The sequence below is a fragment of the Podarcis melisellensis genome (genome assembly GCF_964234715.1).
Source record: "Podarcis melisellensis genome assembly, chromosome: 6".
NCBI classification, from domain to species: Eukaryota; Metazoa; Chordata; class Lepidosauria; order Squamata; family Lacertidae; genus Podarcis; species Podarcis melisellensis.
Genome location: NC_138538.1, coordinates 39,345,616 through 39,360,026, shown reverse-complemented (window position 1 = coordinate 39,360,026; position 14,411 = coordinate 39,345,616). Strand labels below are relative to the sequence as shown.

The 14,411-nt window shown below is 42.1% G+C and overlaps 1 protein-coding gene across 1 annotated transcript in view; it reads left to right on the top strand.

Annotated features, from left to right (window-relative positions):
- RASSF5 (Ras association domain family member 5) overlaps positions 1-14,411 on the top strand; it is a 102,953-nt gene that overhangs the window by 20,280 nt on the left and 68,262 nt on the right. Inside the window, exon 2 of the mRNA XM_081916410.1 lies at positions 12,768-12,889. Within this exon, the coding sequence (XP_081772536.1) occupies positions 12,768-12,889 (122 nt within the window). The remainder of the gene's footprint in view (positions 1-12,767; positions 12,890-14,411) is intronic.

Here is a 14,411-nt window from a genome sequence, read left to right as displayed (position 1 = left end):
CAATCAACTCAAATTATAACACATCAAATAAAGGATTTGCATTTGGTATGTAGTTCCTTACAGAGGCACTATCTTCTTAAGGAGTGAGGGGGCCCTTGTGTGGTGCTGTGCAATGCTGCACAACACTACATGATCCTCTGATGCTCTAAGGGGCAGAACCTAACACCTCCTGAATATTGAGGGGGCTCAGCCCTCTTAAAAAATACTTTGGGGGCCTCGGCCCCTAGAAGTTGGTACGCCTGGTTCTTTATATCCAGCTTTTCCTGTCATTCAGTTTGTACAGTTCCGGTAGCTGCCTCAGGATTTTTTCTTGGTGTGTTCTCACGCCTTGCCCATGCCTGAATATTTTTTGTCTCTTTTGCTACTTCTGTGATTTCTGATGAAGCAGTATCTTCTGTTTATGTCTGGGGCTTACTAGCTGTCTTCTGCTTTTTGAAGTTGTCGCAGGTGTCTATAACTAAACAAGTAGAAACAGCTCTGTTTCTTGCCTTTCTTTCTGTGGCAACCTTATATCGACATCCCAAGTGCCATTCTCTTACCCTTCAACCAATGAAAACAGTAGCACTACTTTTTTGTTTCCCAAGAAAAGCTTTTTCGCTACTGATTTTACCAAAAGCTTTGTCATCACTTTTGGTTTCTATTCTGCTGGGTTACTTTTGGTTTCTAGTCCTGGCCACCCCCATCCCCACTTACCCCTCAAAAAGCAGGTTCAGGTCCAGCAGTACCTGCAAGCTCCTCAACTGATCATAAAAAGGTGCTGCAGCTCTTTATATTATCATTGTGTTTCTAGGGTATCCAGATCTTACAACATTTCCAAATAATAATAATAATAATAATAATAATAATAATAATAATAATTTATTATTTGTACCCGCCCATCTGGCTGGGTTTCCCCAGCCACTCTGGGCGGCTTCCAACAAAGATGAAAAATACACTAAAATGTCACATATTAAAAACTTCCCTGAACAGGGCTGCCTTCAGATGTCTTCTGAATGTCAGGTAGTCGTTTATCGCTTTGACATCTGATGGGAGGGCGTTCCACAGGGTGGGCGCCACTATCATTAGATCTGAACAGGTAGCATTCCTCTGAGTTGCCTGCTGGCCCAGGAAGGTTTTCCTTCAGAAAATTGCAAGGAGTCAAAATCTGGCAGCTACTCTCAGTAGACTCCCTAAACCTCTCATAGATCACTCTAAACCTATTGTTGACTGGCTGGATTTGTGTGTGTCTGTCTATATTAAAACAAATAAGTACATTTAGGATTTGAGGGGGCAAGTGCCCCCCTGCAGAAACCAAATTGTACAAACTAACCACTCAGGGGCAGGGACCCAAGTTTCAGGGAAACTGCATACCTGGAACATGCAGGGTTATTTCTGGTGAAGTGGGAATTATAGAGAAGGTTTTGCTCATCACTAATCTTAATTCCTTGCTAGATAGAAAAACACAGTGGAATATAGGGACATTAAGCTTTGCAAAGGCAAGCGGAATTATAGCTGTCATAAATATAGACCAAGTGGGTTTGGACTGTTTATGTATCTTACATACATTGTAGGTGTCAGGAGAGAAAATAAAGAGGATGGACTAAAATTATCAATTTGTGTATATTGTTGATGCTAATGTGGCACAAAGATGGTGTGTGATGGGGCAGCCAAGGAATCTCATATCCTAATGCACTAGGCCTCAGATTTCCTACTCCTTCCTCCCATTTTTTGATTCCCCCCCCCCCTTTGCTTATAAGACTGTTGGGCAAGTAGCACAGCTTAATGCCAATGAGGCCTCTCACTACCTGCTGTCTTAATTTGCACCTCAGAGACATAATAACTCAGCACATGCAAACTTATGTCATGCCATACCCATATTTTGATTGCTTTAAGTACTTAGCAATACCCCTGGTGCGTAAGGATGGGAATGAATTTCTGTGTGTTGGAGTAAAAACGTTTATTTACTGTCTTGTTGCTGTCTGTGTGTGCTGCTTTGCATCTTGTATACATACTGGTGATGTGTTAAAATAACCCTGAAATGGACATTCAGCATACATCGATGAATATGCCCTACTTTTCTTCATGCTGTTCGTTGCTGCAGCTGTGATACCATATGCCACTTGGTGCTCCAGGATAATTGTTTTAGGATCAAGATGTTAATGCTCATCAAGAGGTCAATATCATGCTTGAGTAGGCTGGAAGACTTTTGAATAAAGATGGGTGATCACCCACTTGCTTGCCCCCAAAATCAGAAACATTCAAGTCAAATACTCCACCAATACCACCTTTTGATTATTATTTTTTCAAATGTTCAGCTGGAAACTTTCAGTAATTCCATTTCCACATCCCTCTAAGTCTCACCACCTCTAGTTTTCCTTTTTTTAGGTGAAGCTAACTCAAAGTGGGGCTCAAACTTCTATCCTCTTCCCTCCTCCTCTTATCAGTCCTGCCCATCTCCAAGAAAGAAAGAATAAACTAACTTGATGGAAGTAGATGCCAAGTGGAAAAGGACCAGAGATTGGGCCAAGAGAGGTTATGTGGATGTTCCTCTTGGTGGCCAATGATGTGCTCTGTGCATCACTTCTTGATGGTGATTATGAAGCTTAAAAGTCAAGTCCAAAATCCCACAAACCCCCTAGACGCAATAAAAAAACAATGGGAGAATGACATAGGCTATGAGATTAACCCCCCTCAATGGACCAGAATGTGGTCTAAACCCCCCTTTAAATCCATATCAACGAAAAGAAAAGAACTCACACTGAAACTCACCTGTAGGTGGTACCTAACACCAAGAAAACTAGTGCTAATACGCCCAGGAACCTCACCAAAATGCTGGAGAGGGTGCATCTCCACAGGCACATACCTCCACATGTGGTGGGAGTGTCCCAAAATCCAACTATTCTGGACAACAGCCATACGAGAAATATGTAAAATAAAAGTAAAGTCCCATCACCCAGTGGAAAGTTAGGCAAGGAGCATGTAATTTGTTTCTGAGGGGCCTGTTTTGGTCTATTCTATAACCCCCACCACATGATCCATTTTACCCAACACAAGGGAATTTCAATGGGACAAGCAGGCAAGGGGGGAACATAAGCCCCTTTAAGTTTAGCCTGGTTCTAAGGAAAGCTGGATCCTACTTGAAATGCAGTTGATCAATATGAGTGGAGAAGAGCCATATTTTAGGGGACTCTTTTTTTTTTTTTTAATTCTACTTCCAATTCCTACCTCTGTCAAATGGAAGGTGAAAATGTGGCAAAGCAATATCATGTTCAGAGTTTATATATTCACTTGGCTGAATGTTACCTCCACTGATGGCAATTGAGACTGTCATTCAAGTGACCTTGAGCATTTCTGATTGGTTGCCATGTATTCCATGGATGCCTACCTCTTAACTTACCAGCAAACTAACACAAATCAACCTATTTGCCTTAAGCCTCTTAGTATAGTAGGCTGTGGAATGAAGTTGTTTTTTGAGAACATGGTTCTGGAAGTTTAACAGTTTATTTGAGTAGAGACTGGTGTGCCCAGTTACAGTGAGTTGAGTTGGGTCAGGTGAGTGCTGCTATCTTCCTCTTTGACTACCACAACAATGCAGGGTGTTATATGGATTGTGTTTAAGATAAATAATAGCTAAGTGGTTGAAAAACATGTTGCTCTTAATACATTGCAAGCAGCTGCAGTTCCTTTCACCCCTTAAATTAATTATGGACACCACCACTAGTAGATATCAGTGTTATGTTCAGAGGTAGGATTCTTAAAAATAAGAACCTGGGTTCAGACTATGTTTAGTAGATGTGCAGTTTTATTCTAGAGTACCTTCCTTGTATAATGTTTCACCAAGGCTACTGTTCTTCCTTCCAGAATGCCCTTTTTCAGCCTACTACTGGTCCTGAAGTGGCATAGTCTGTGCTTTGTGCTGAAATCTTAGTCTGGAGCAAATATTGAATCTGCCATAAACATTAGAATCAGGATTGCAGCATACAAAGAGGAGAAGTTAAGCCCCACTGCCTACTTCTTCAGGGGGAGAACCACCAGTCTCTTATTGGAAGCCCTACGACTCAGGGGTTACAATCCTACACCCCAACCCTCTCAGAGGGTTAGTCCTCTGCCTTACAATTATGACTCCAGCCACGCAAAAGCCAATGATGATATAATGTGAGACCACTTTAGCCAGCCAGGCAGCCATCTCCTCTAGGCAGGTGGAGCCTTCCATGTACATTCCAGGGCTTGTTAGCCTGCACAAGGCTTCAGTTGATTCTAACTCTCTGCAGAGACAACATCTTCTGTAGCAACCTCAGGAGGAGGACATTTCAGCCTTCTGGGCTCTCCTGGAGCTATCCAAGGTCCTGTCCTTGCCTGCTCTCTCTTTATTTCTTTCTCCAGCAAGCTTCCAGCTGCCACCATACTGGACAGAGGAGGATAAGCCCTCTCCTCTTCAGTGCCACCCCTCCCAAAAATCATTAGATAAGTTGGAGAGAAACAGGTGTTTGGCTCTTCAGGTTTTGAGTTGGGAGGAGTGCCTTGAGCTGTTAGTTTGGAGAAGACCCTCCCCTGGATGCTGGCCCATACTCTCCTATAAGTAGGCTAAGGACCAAACTACACATGACATTACTAAGCACCTTGTTTGCCCTGGAGTGAAAGTTTTTATTTCATAGATTGAGTCCCCTGCACTAACAATCAGGAACCTGGCATGGTGGGGTTGGGGGCTTAAACTTTTAGCTCCCTGCTGAAGTCCCCATCCAGGTTGGAGTGAATGAGAGCTTCCCTCCCCAATGCAAACTGCATGTGCTGAAGCCACAGCAGGACTGTCCAAAAAGATATTACTACAATCCACCCTTTGAAAAATGAGTGGAAACAAAAATGGGAAGAGAAGTTAACTAGAATGTATAACATGCTGTTGAATAGCCAGAAGATGGATGAGAAAGCGTATAGGAGGAAGTGAGATAAAGATCTAAAGAAAATAGCTCTAGAATAAGTATTGGAATTTTTGCATGCACAAGGCTTGTGGTTTTCAGTGCTAACTGGATCTAAAGACAATTTCCTGAAAATGAGTAAACAATAGAATTTAACAACATTGAAGATTTGGAAAAAAGAGGTAAAAGGAAACTGTTGGGCATGCCAGCAATCCCAGAGGTTTCTGCAACATGTGGAGTGTAACAAAGAACATTAAAAGGCTGCTAGATTTCGGAAGATGGTGCTATAATTAGTAGTTGTTTCAGACAAAAGTAGAAATGGACCCAGTTAAATTTTGCTCATAATAGTGCACTAGTGAAGAGACCAATACCCATATTATTTATACTTTTACTATAGCAGGAATTGAATATTCAAGATGGTTGGAAAGTAATGAAAGCTTCTCTATCACAATACTGATGGGGAGAATATGGAAGCTGATAGAAATTAAATGGACTGTGCTTGTGAAAGATTCTGAGAATTAGAAGAAAAAATTAAATAGCTGGGTTCTGGCAGTTCAGTACATTAGACAAAAGATTGGATTAAAAGGTTCAGAAATAGATTTTTTGTTATTATGAAGTATTGGAGTAATAAATAAGAAAGGAAATGTAATGTAAAAGTGTTGATGGATGTTTTCCTTTCCTTTCTAACTTTCCTTCTGATTAATGGAAACCCATTTAGCATTAGTGTGTAATTAAATAAGGAGATGCTATGTAGTAAGGCAAAGAGGAAGTTGCAGTGCGTGTTAATTTTGTTTCATCCTTCCAGAGTCTCACATTCCTAATATATCTGTTGTGTTACTAATCATACATTTATAGTGTTCTTATCTGGACCTTAAATGTTCTTAATACCTTGCATCTACCCTGTCGGTGTTCTTAATATTTCTAATGGTACTAATACTTTTTGGGTTTTGCACTTGCATCTTTTGTATTTTATGAAGCGATGCTATATGTTGACGGTCTTGTATTGTACATATAATTATAATAATTCATTTAAAAATACATTAAAAATACCTTTAAATGTGCATTTCTGTCTTTGGCATATGCATACTTCAGCAGGCAGGGAGAGATGCTGAAAAGCACTTGAAGTTTTTAAGGTTGCCAGAGGCACCAGAGGCCTTGCACCACACCTGCCAAAATTCCTTCTTTGTCCTAGCAATTAAAGGTGCAATAGCCTTGCATCCTGCCACCCTCGAAGTGGCACATGTGAAATACTTAGCTTCGGACAAATGTTCGTGATTTGGGAGATTTTTATCCTTTTGGGTTTTTTTGCACAGGTGGAGCAAAAGCTCAACAACTTTTTGTTTCTGTATTTTTACCTCCTGAAATATGGCAACCCTTTGTTGTTGTTTCGTCGTTTGTGTCCGACTCTTTGTGACCCCATGGACCAGAGGATGCCAGGCACTCCTGTCTTCCACTGCCTCCTGCAGTTTGGTCAAACTCATGCTAGTAGCTTTGAGAACACTGTCAAACCATCTCGTCCTCTGCCATCCCCTTCTCCTTGTGCCCTCAATCTTTCCCAACATCAGGGTCTTTTCCAGGGAGTCTTCTCTTCTCATGAGGTGGCCAAAGTCTTGGAGCCTCAGCTTCATGATCTGTCCTTCCAGTGAGCACTCAGGGCTGATTTCCTTAAGAATGAAGAGGTTTGATCTTCATGCAGTCCATGGGACTCTCAAGAGTCTCCCTGCAGCACCATAATTCAAAAGCATCAATTCTTCGGCAATCAGCCTTCTTTATGGTCCAGCTCTCACTTCCATACATCACTACTGGGAAAACCATAGCTTTAACTATACGGACCTTTGTTGGCAAGGTGATATCTCTGCTTTTTAAGATGCTGTCAAGGTTTGTCATTGCTTTTCTCCCAAGAAGCAGGCGTCTTTTAATTTTGTGACTGCTGTCACCATCTGCAGTGATCATAGAGCCCAAGAAAGTAAAATCTCTCGCTGCCTCCATTTCTTGCCCTTCTATTTGCCAGGAGGTGATGGGCCCAGTGGCCATGATCTTAGTTTTTTTGATGTTGAGCTTCAGACCATATTTTGCACTCTCCTCTTTCACCCTCATTAAAAGGTTCCTTAATTCCTCCTCACTTTCTGCCATCAAGGTTGTGTCATCTGCATATCTGAGGTTGTTAATATTTCTTCCGGCAATCTTAATTCTGGTTTGGGATTCATCCAGTCCAGCCTTTCGCATAATGAATTCTGCATATAAGTTAAATAAGCAGGGAGACAATATACACCCTTGTTGTACTATTTTCCCAATTTTGAACCAATCAAGTTGTTCCATATCCAGTTCTAACTGTAGCTTCTTGTCTCACATAGAGATTTCTCAGGAGACAGATGAGGTGATCAGGCACATTTCTTTAAGAACTTGCCATAGTTTGCTGTGGTTGACACAGTCAAATGCTTTTGTGTAGTCAATGAAGCAGAAGTAGATGTTTTTCTGGAGCTCTCTAGCTTTCTCCATAATCCATCACATGTTTGCAATTTGGTCTCTGGTTCCTCTGCCCCTTCGAAATCCAGCTTGCACTTCTGGGAGTTCTCGGTCCACATACTGCTTAAGCCTGCCTTGTAGAATTTTAAGCATAACCTTTCTAGCGTGTGAAATGAGTGCAGTTGTGTGGCAGTTGGAGCATCTTTGGCACTGCCCTTCTTTGGGATTGGGATGTAGACTGATCTTCACCAATCCTCTGGCCACTGCTGAGTTTTCCAAACTTGCTGGCAACCCTACTTGAGCTTAATTAGTTGTTGAAATGGCTAGGTATTTCAGACCAAGGTGGTGACTTGAACTCTGGAATGAAAAGCTTGCTAGTGTTGCATTAGTCCTGGAAGTTCATGTAATGTGTACATTCATGTTTGAGTGTACACACTTATTGTTTGACTTGGGAATGCGCTTGCACCTTATTTATTGATTTGAAAGTGGATGTTGTGCGCATTCATGCTGCAAAACTCACGAGTTCATTATATGAAATGCATATCAAGTGGGCGAGGGAGAAGCTGCCTGCAAGAGCAATAAGGCCTTTAACTTATTTTTACAAGGTTTCAGTTAAATGTGTGCTCATATTGGGGTAAGTCTGGAATTGATGATGTTGTCTGGATTTGACGCACAGATAAGCCCTGCAACATACTTGAACAAAATCTCCCTGAAAAAGTACTTGATAAGCATCTCATACTGGATAAATTAACCGATACATTGCCTCTCCTCTTTTGAGTTTGTGAATGCACTAGTCAGCTTCAGAAGTTCCTGGTGCCAATTTGGCTTTTGGTCCCCAAGTGAAAAATCAGTAGGAGCATAATTAGTAACGAGTCTGCAAAATTCTCTGTTTAAACCAAGGGTGGACAAACCCCTTTTAGATGGCAAGCCAGATCCAATGATGACCAACTCTCAGTGGAACACATTTGACAGGTAGGTGGGTTGCCCACCTGTCCATTCCAGCATGTCATATGATGTCCTGTGGAGCTGCCAAATAGCTGAAACAGTGCAGCATGCATTTAGTGCTAAATTTTAATGGCGCTGAATGAAAGCCACACTTGCAAAGGAACAAGTGGGAGTGCTCACTAAGGCTACCAATTGTTCCTTTGCAGCTGTGACTGTATCCAACACACACCTGATGATATGGCTGTGGGGTAACAGTCTCTTGAGCCAAACGTTCCCCATGCATAACTTAATAATGTATGTTGGATGGAGGCTGAGCTGACTTGCATTGGGACGCTAGAGCTGTCTTTACCACTCTTCCTGGTTCTACGTCAGTATCAAGGCATGGCTTTGGAGAAAGTGGAGCATGAACTGTACCAGCCTTCATCCCTCTCCTGCTTTCTAGATATTCCCTGGTTTGAGAAGTGTTTTTATTTTTTATATACAGTGGTACCTCTAGATGCAAACGGGATCCGTTCTGGAGCCCTGTTCGCATCTAGAAGCAAATGTAGCCCGTGTCTGCGCATCTGCGCGTGCGAGGTCACGTTTCAGCGCTTCTGCACATGCATGTGATGTCATTTTGAGCATCGGCGCATGTGCAAGCGGCGAAACCCGGAAGTAATGTGCTCTGTTACTTCCGGGTTGCCGCGGAGCGCAACTCGAACATACTCATCCCGAAGCACATTCTGTCTGTATATAACCTGAAGTGTATGTAACCTGAGGTACCATTCTGTGTGTGTGTGCGTGTGTGTGTGTGCCACCTTGGGACAGGTAACCCCAAAGTGGTATAAAATAAAATAAAGTACAGTGGTACCTTGGGTTACATACGCTTCAGGTTACAGATTCTGCTAACCCAGAAATATTACCTCGGGTTAAGAACTTTGCTTCAGGATGAGAACAGAAATCGTGCTCCAGTGGTGCAGCAGCAGCAGGAGGCCCCATTAGCTAAAGTGGTGCTTCAGGTTAAGAACAGTTTCAGGTTAAGAACAGACCTCTGGAACGAATTAAGTGCTTAACCCAAGGTACCACTGTAGATTGGAAAACACAGTGATTAAAAGAAACAGCAACAAACACAATCTCCCAACAAGAGTCAGATATAAGATTACTATTCGGCCTGCCATAACAAACAAACAAACAAACAAACCCTCCCCATCTGGCTGGGTTTTCCCAGCCACTCTAGGTGGCTGCTAACATAATATCAATAACAATAATAATAAAGGGATAAAACATCAAACATTAAAAACTTTCCTAAATAGGGCTGCCTTCATATGTCTTCTAAAAGTCAGAATGTTATATAAAGTGGCCTTCCCTTCACTAGGAACTAGGAAGCTCTCCTGCAGAACACCAAAGAAAGTGTCCAGGCTGGCCACAATAATTTAATTTTAAATTTTAAATTATTTTATATCCAAGGTACAAAAAAAGAGAACAAGATGAAACAAAATAAAGGATTGTATCTTGATAAATTGAGCAGTTGATCAACGTGTTAAAGTGAGAATTCATTGGCGTAGACCTGGTTGCCCAATGTAGGCGTTCCCATAATACAGCAAGGATTGGGAACCTGGTATCCTCCAGATGTTGTTGAAATTCTGCTCCCATCATCCTGAGCCAGCATGGTCAGCTGTCAGGGATGATGGTGTTGGAGTCCAACTTGGTCTAGAGAGCTACAGGTTCCCTATCCCTGCATTACTAGGGTCATTAACATGAGAGAATCTCACCTGAGCAGGTTCCTCAGATGAGTCATGAAAGATTTGTGACAAAATGACTGTTTTAAGTGGGAAATGATTCCTCTTCTCCCCTACTGGCTAGGTTTTTATACCTTGTTTACTAGCCAGCCTATTTCACACACCACTTTAGAATATATTAATTTGTCCTGAGATGGCTGCTCTTAGTACAGCATAACTTTGTAGATGTTGAGTTTCTCCATCCCTCTCACCTGCTTTTTAATACCTTATTTTCCACCCTTGGAAAATGCCTTCTCGCCACCTGGTCTCTAATGTTCATAACTGAGTTGTTTACAAAATGCTCACAGTTTGTTGAAAATAAGAAAAGGACTCCCGATACCAAAATAAGCGCTCACTTCTGTTCTGTGGCAGCTGCATTTTTAACAGCACTTTGCATTCCAGGAGCTAATATGCATTTCTGAGAACAGACAGATAGAGAAATGCCTGGTAATTACTGTCTCACTTTTGAAGCCTCCACCACGATATACTACAGTACTAGAGTACATTATACAGATTTAGTGCAGCGGTAGATGCCAAGCACAATAAACATTTTGCATTCTGGAAGGTATCTGAATGCTGAATAGGTTCGTTTTGTTCCTTCACCTTTCCTACTCTACAGCTGCTCCATGTGCCTGAAAAAAACCACATCTGATTGTTCTGCTGATTTTGTTCATATCTAAAGCAAGTGGGGAACATATTCCCTGATGGGAGCCCAGCTCCTCTTTTTGTCCTGGAAATATATACATGTTAATAACTTGATCCTAAACTTGTCTACTTGGAAGTAAATTCTGAGCTCTGTGGGACTGATTTCCTAGGTGGCATGCTTGGGAGGCAGTATGGTGTAGTGGTTAGAGTTCTCAACGAGGACCTGGAAGACTAGGGTGCAAATCCCCATTGAGCCAAGAAGCCCACTGGGTGACCTTGGGCCAGTCACTATCTCTCCCTGCCTAACCCACTTCATGAGATTGTTGTGAGGATAAAATGGAGAGGGGGAGATGTTTGTATGCCACCTTGAGTTCCTTAGAGAAAATATTAAACAATAGTGATTTAAAAACCAAGGGTGTGACATTACTCTTGCATAGTTTCTAGTTTTATGATATACAGTTTGCTTGCGTGTGAATGCAGCTTAAGTACCCATATTCAGTGAGATAAATGTTGGTTCCCCCACACTTCCAAAATAATATTTTTTACAAGTGTATGCACAGTGGTCTGTGAGATTTCCTATTATCTGCAGCAGTACGTTAAAGAATTACAGCTTTTCTCCCTCCTCAAGTTATCACTTTTGCGTGAGAGGAATTGCTTGCTATTCCCATGAAAGCAGCGTTTAATGGCCTGCATATACCGTGGCCAGATGCCTTTACATTTTCATTTTTAATTACAGCGCTTTGCAGGCTTTTGGGTTTATTGATTTCTTTACTTCTCTCCCCCCCCCGCCTCCTAACTGTGAATACCAAGTGCTGTCTCCTACAAGCCATTTGACTCCCTAGCACAGCTTCTTTGCATAAAAGGAATAATGTTTTATTTCTACAGCCATGAATTTTGATGACAATGAGAAGGCAGCTGATGCTCTACAATATTAACTGGAGGGCTGTGTGCTGTGTGTAGCATGTTAGGCTCTGTTCATGGTAAGAATTGTGCAGTGCGGTTGGTGCAGTCCCCCAATATATAATGTTGCTTTGTTGTTCAGTAATTTTCACTGATTTTACTGCCCCTGATTTTACTGATGACCCGTGCACCTAAGAGCTTGCTCAGATCACAGCTGCTCATGTCAAGGGTATCGTAATAAGATCATACCTGAACTGCATCCACTGGGTTGATCGAATGTCATGGATCCAAGGGATTATAGGAATTATAGCTTGGTGAGGGGGGATGGAACTTTGTGTAAGGCAGTGGTGGGGAACCCAGAGGTGGTTAAACTCCAATCAGGCATAGCCACCATGGCCAGTGATCAGGGATGATGGGAGTTGTAGTGCAGCAACATTGCCGTCAAAGCACATCAGTGCTGTTATAGGGATGGAGGAGAATTTTGCTCTGTCTGCATTTTTAAGTGCATTGATTTAATTCATACCTCTGAGATTAATACACAGATTGGAAAATAATAGCCTTCAGATTTTGCACTTCTTTGAATTTTTCGGATACAATGCCAAAATGCATACTTCAGTAATTTTTATACATTTACTGCAGCAGATGCCAGTGTAATCATGCCACAAAAAGCCTCAAATTTGTAGTCTAAATGCTACTTTAGATTATGAAGCCTGTCCTGTCAACTTGATTTCCAGAAGGATTTTACCTTTGCGGATGATTGGGGAGGCTGTAGCAGCTCCAAATGAGACACTAACAAGGGACTATATGCTGAATAACTATGGTGCCCTTGGTTATGGGGTGTATGAAAGACTAGTAATTGCTTCTTTATCTGTAGTTATGTAAAATATGTGTATGGGATGTTTCACATGACCCCTATTAGGTTTTAAAGACATTTTTGTGAGATAATGCAAATTTCACCATGTATTTCTATGTATTCTGAAAACCTGATTGCTCGGTTTGTGAATTCAGTCTTTAGATATCTTGGCTGTCTTCCCCCCCCCCCCCATATCCCTCCACACATTTTCTCCATCTTTAAAACTTCAAAAGACACACATCGAATGAACCTGTTGGTTGCTATTGAACCCATGTCCTAATTTTGGTTCAATTTGTTTTTCCTCCCTAGACTGCAAATACACATGTCACCAGGAATGCAGAAGCCTCATCCAGCTGGATTGCAGCCAACAGGAAGGACAGACTCGCAGCAAACCTTCTCCAGAAAATACCTTAACACAAAACTACAGCCAGGTATGAACTGCAGTGTCCCCATGATGCTTGAGGAAGAAAATGGAACAAAGTGTTTTGCATCTCTGGAAGCCAAATGGTGCCAGCATGCAAGAAGAGCTCATTGACAGGTTTTTGCACACACACTGTGAATGGTATCTCAGCAAAGCAAGGGGCCTCTAATTTCTGCCTTTCCCATATCTGTTTGTTGGGCTGGCGTTTCTTCAGATAGATAAGGCAATGCTTCTGAATGAGGCAATCCTAAGGCTTGCCTTCACAACAAATAGCCTTTCTATGCTTAAGATTACACATAAGGTCAAGTCAGACAATTGACATCTTACCTGCTGTAGCACCTCCTGTTTTAGAAGATAAGTACTAGAGTTAATGTGAAAGTAAGTAATAATAATAATAATAATAATAATAATAATAATAATAATTTATTATTTATACCCCGCCCATCTGGCTGAGTTTCCCCAGCCACTCTGGGCGGCTCCCAATCAGTGTTAAAAACAGTACAGCATTACATATTAAAAACTTCCCTGAACAGGGCTGCCTTAAGATGTCTTCTGAATGTCAGGTAATTCTTTATCTCTTTGACATCTGATGGGAGGGCGTTCCACAGGGCGGGCGCCACTACCGAGAAGGCCCTCTGTCTGGTTCCCTGTAGCCTCACTTCTCGCAATGAGGGAACCGCCAGAAGGCCCTCGGCGCTGGATCTCAGTGTCCGGGCTGAACAATGGGGGTGGAGACGCTCCTTCAGGTATACAGGACCGAGGCCGTTTAGGGCTTTAAAGGTCAGCACCAACACTTTGAATCGTGCTCGGAAACATACTGGGAGCCAATGCAGATCTCTCAGAACCGGTGTTATGTGGTCCCGGCGGCCACTCCCAGTCACCAGTCTAGCTGCCGCATTCTGGATTAAAAAGTAGGATTCATCCTGTTACATTGGTAGCCCAGGTATTTTGTTTCATGGGCCAAGCAGCATGCACAGTAATAAGATCAAGAATCATTCCTTTGCTCTTGCAGCAATCTGGTAAAAGTAGCAGGATGTATTTCTGAATGTCTTTTTGTCCTGCAGTAAAACTAATAGGGCAAGTTGCCTTCATACAGGGTGTTGATCATGGCAATGGGCTCCCACTGTAAAATCTCTGCTCTAAACAGAGGGTTTTTGAGGTCGGCCTGTCATTAAGAGGTGTGCACACCACATGCAGATTTCTCTTGAGATTGCACTCTCCTAAAATGCAGTCCCAAAGCATCCTTGCTATAATGGAGAATGCAGCACTTTTCTAATGGGGATTCAAGGATTAAAAATACATGAGTCATTGGAACGAGGGAGATGGAAACATAAATTGGAGCTTTAGACATTGCCCTCTTCTATTCCTTGGAGCTGAGTATAGCCTGCCCTTTTCTCATCTGAGGCAGGCCTTGCTGAAAATGAATTTCTTGCCTCATGGGAAATGCCAAATCTCTCATACCACTTTTCATGCAGTATCAGTCTGAAATATTCAAGTTTTGATCTTTAATATTCTGTGTATGGGAAACCCGA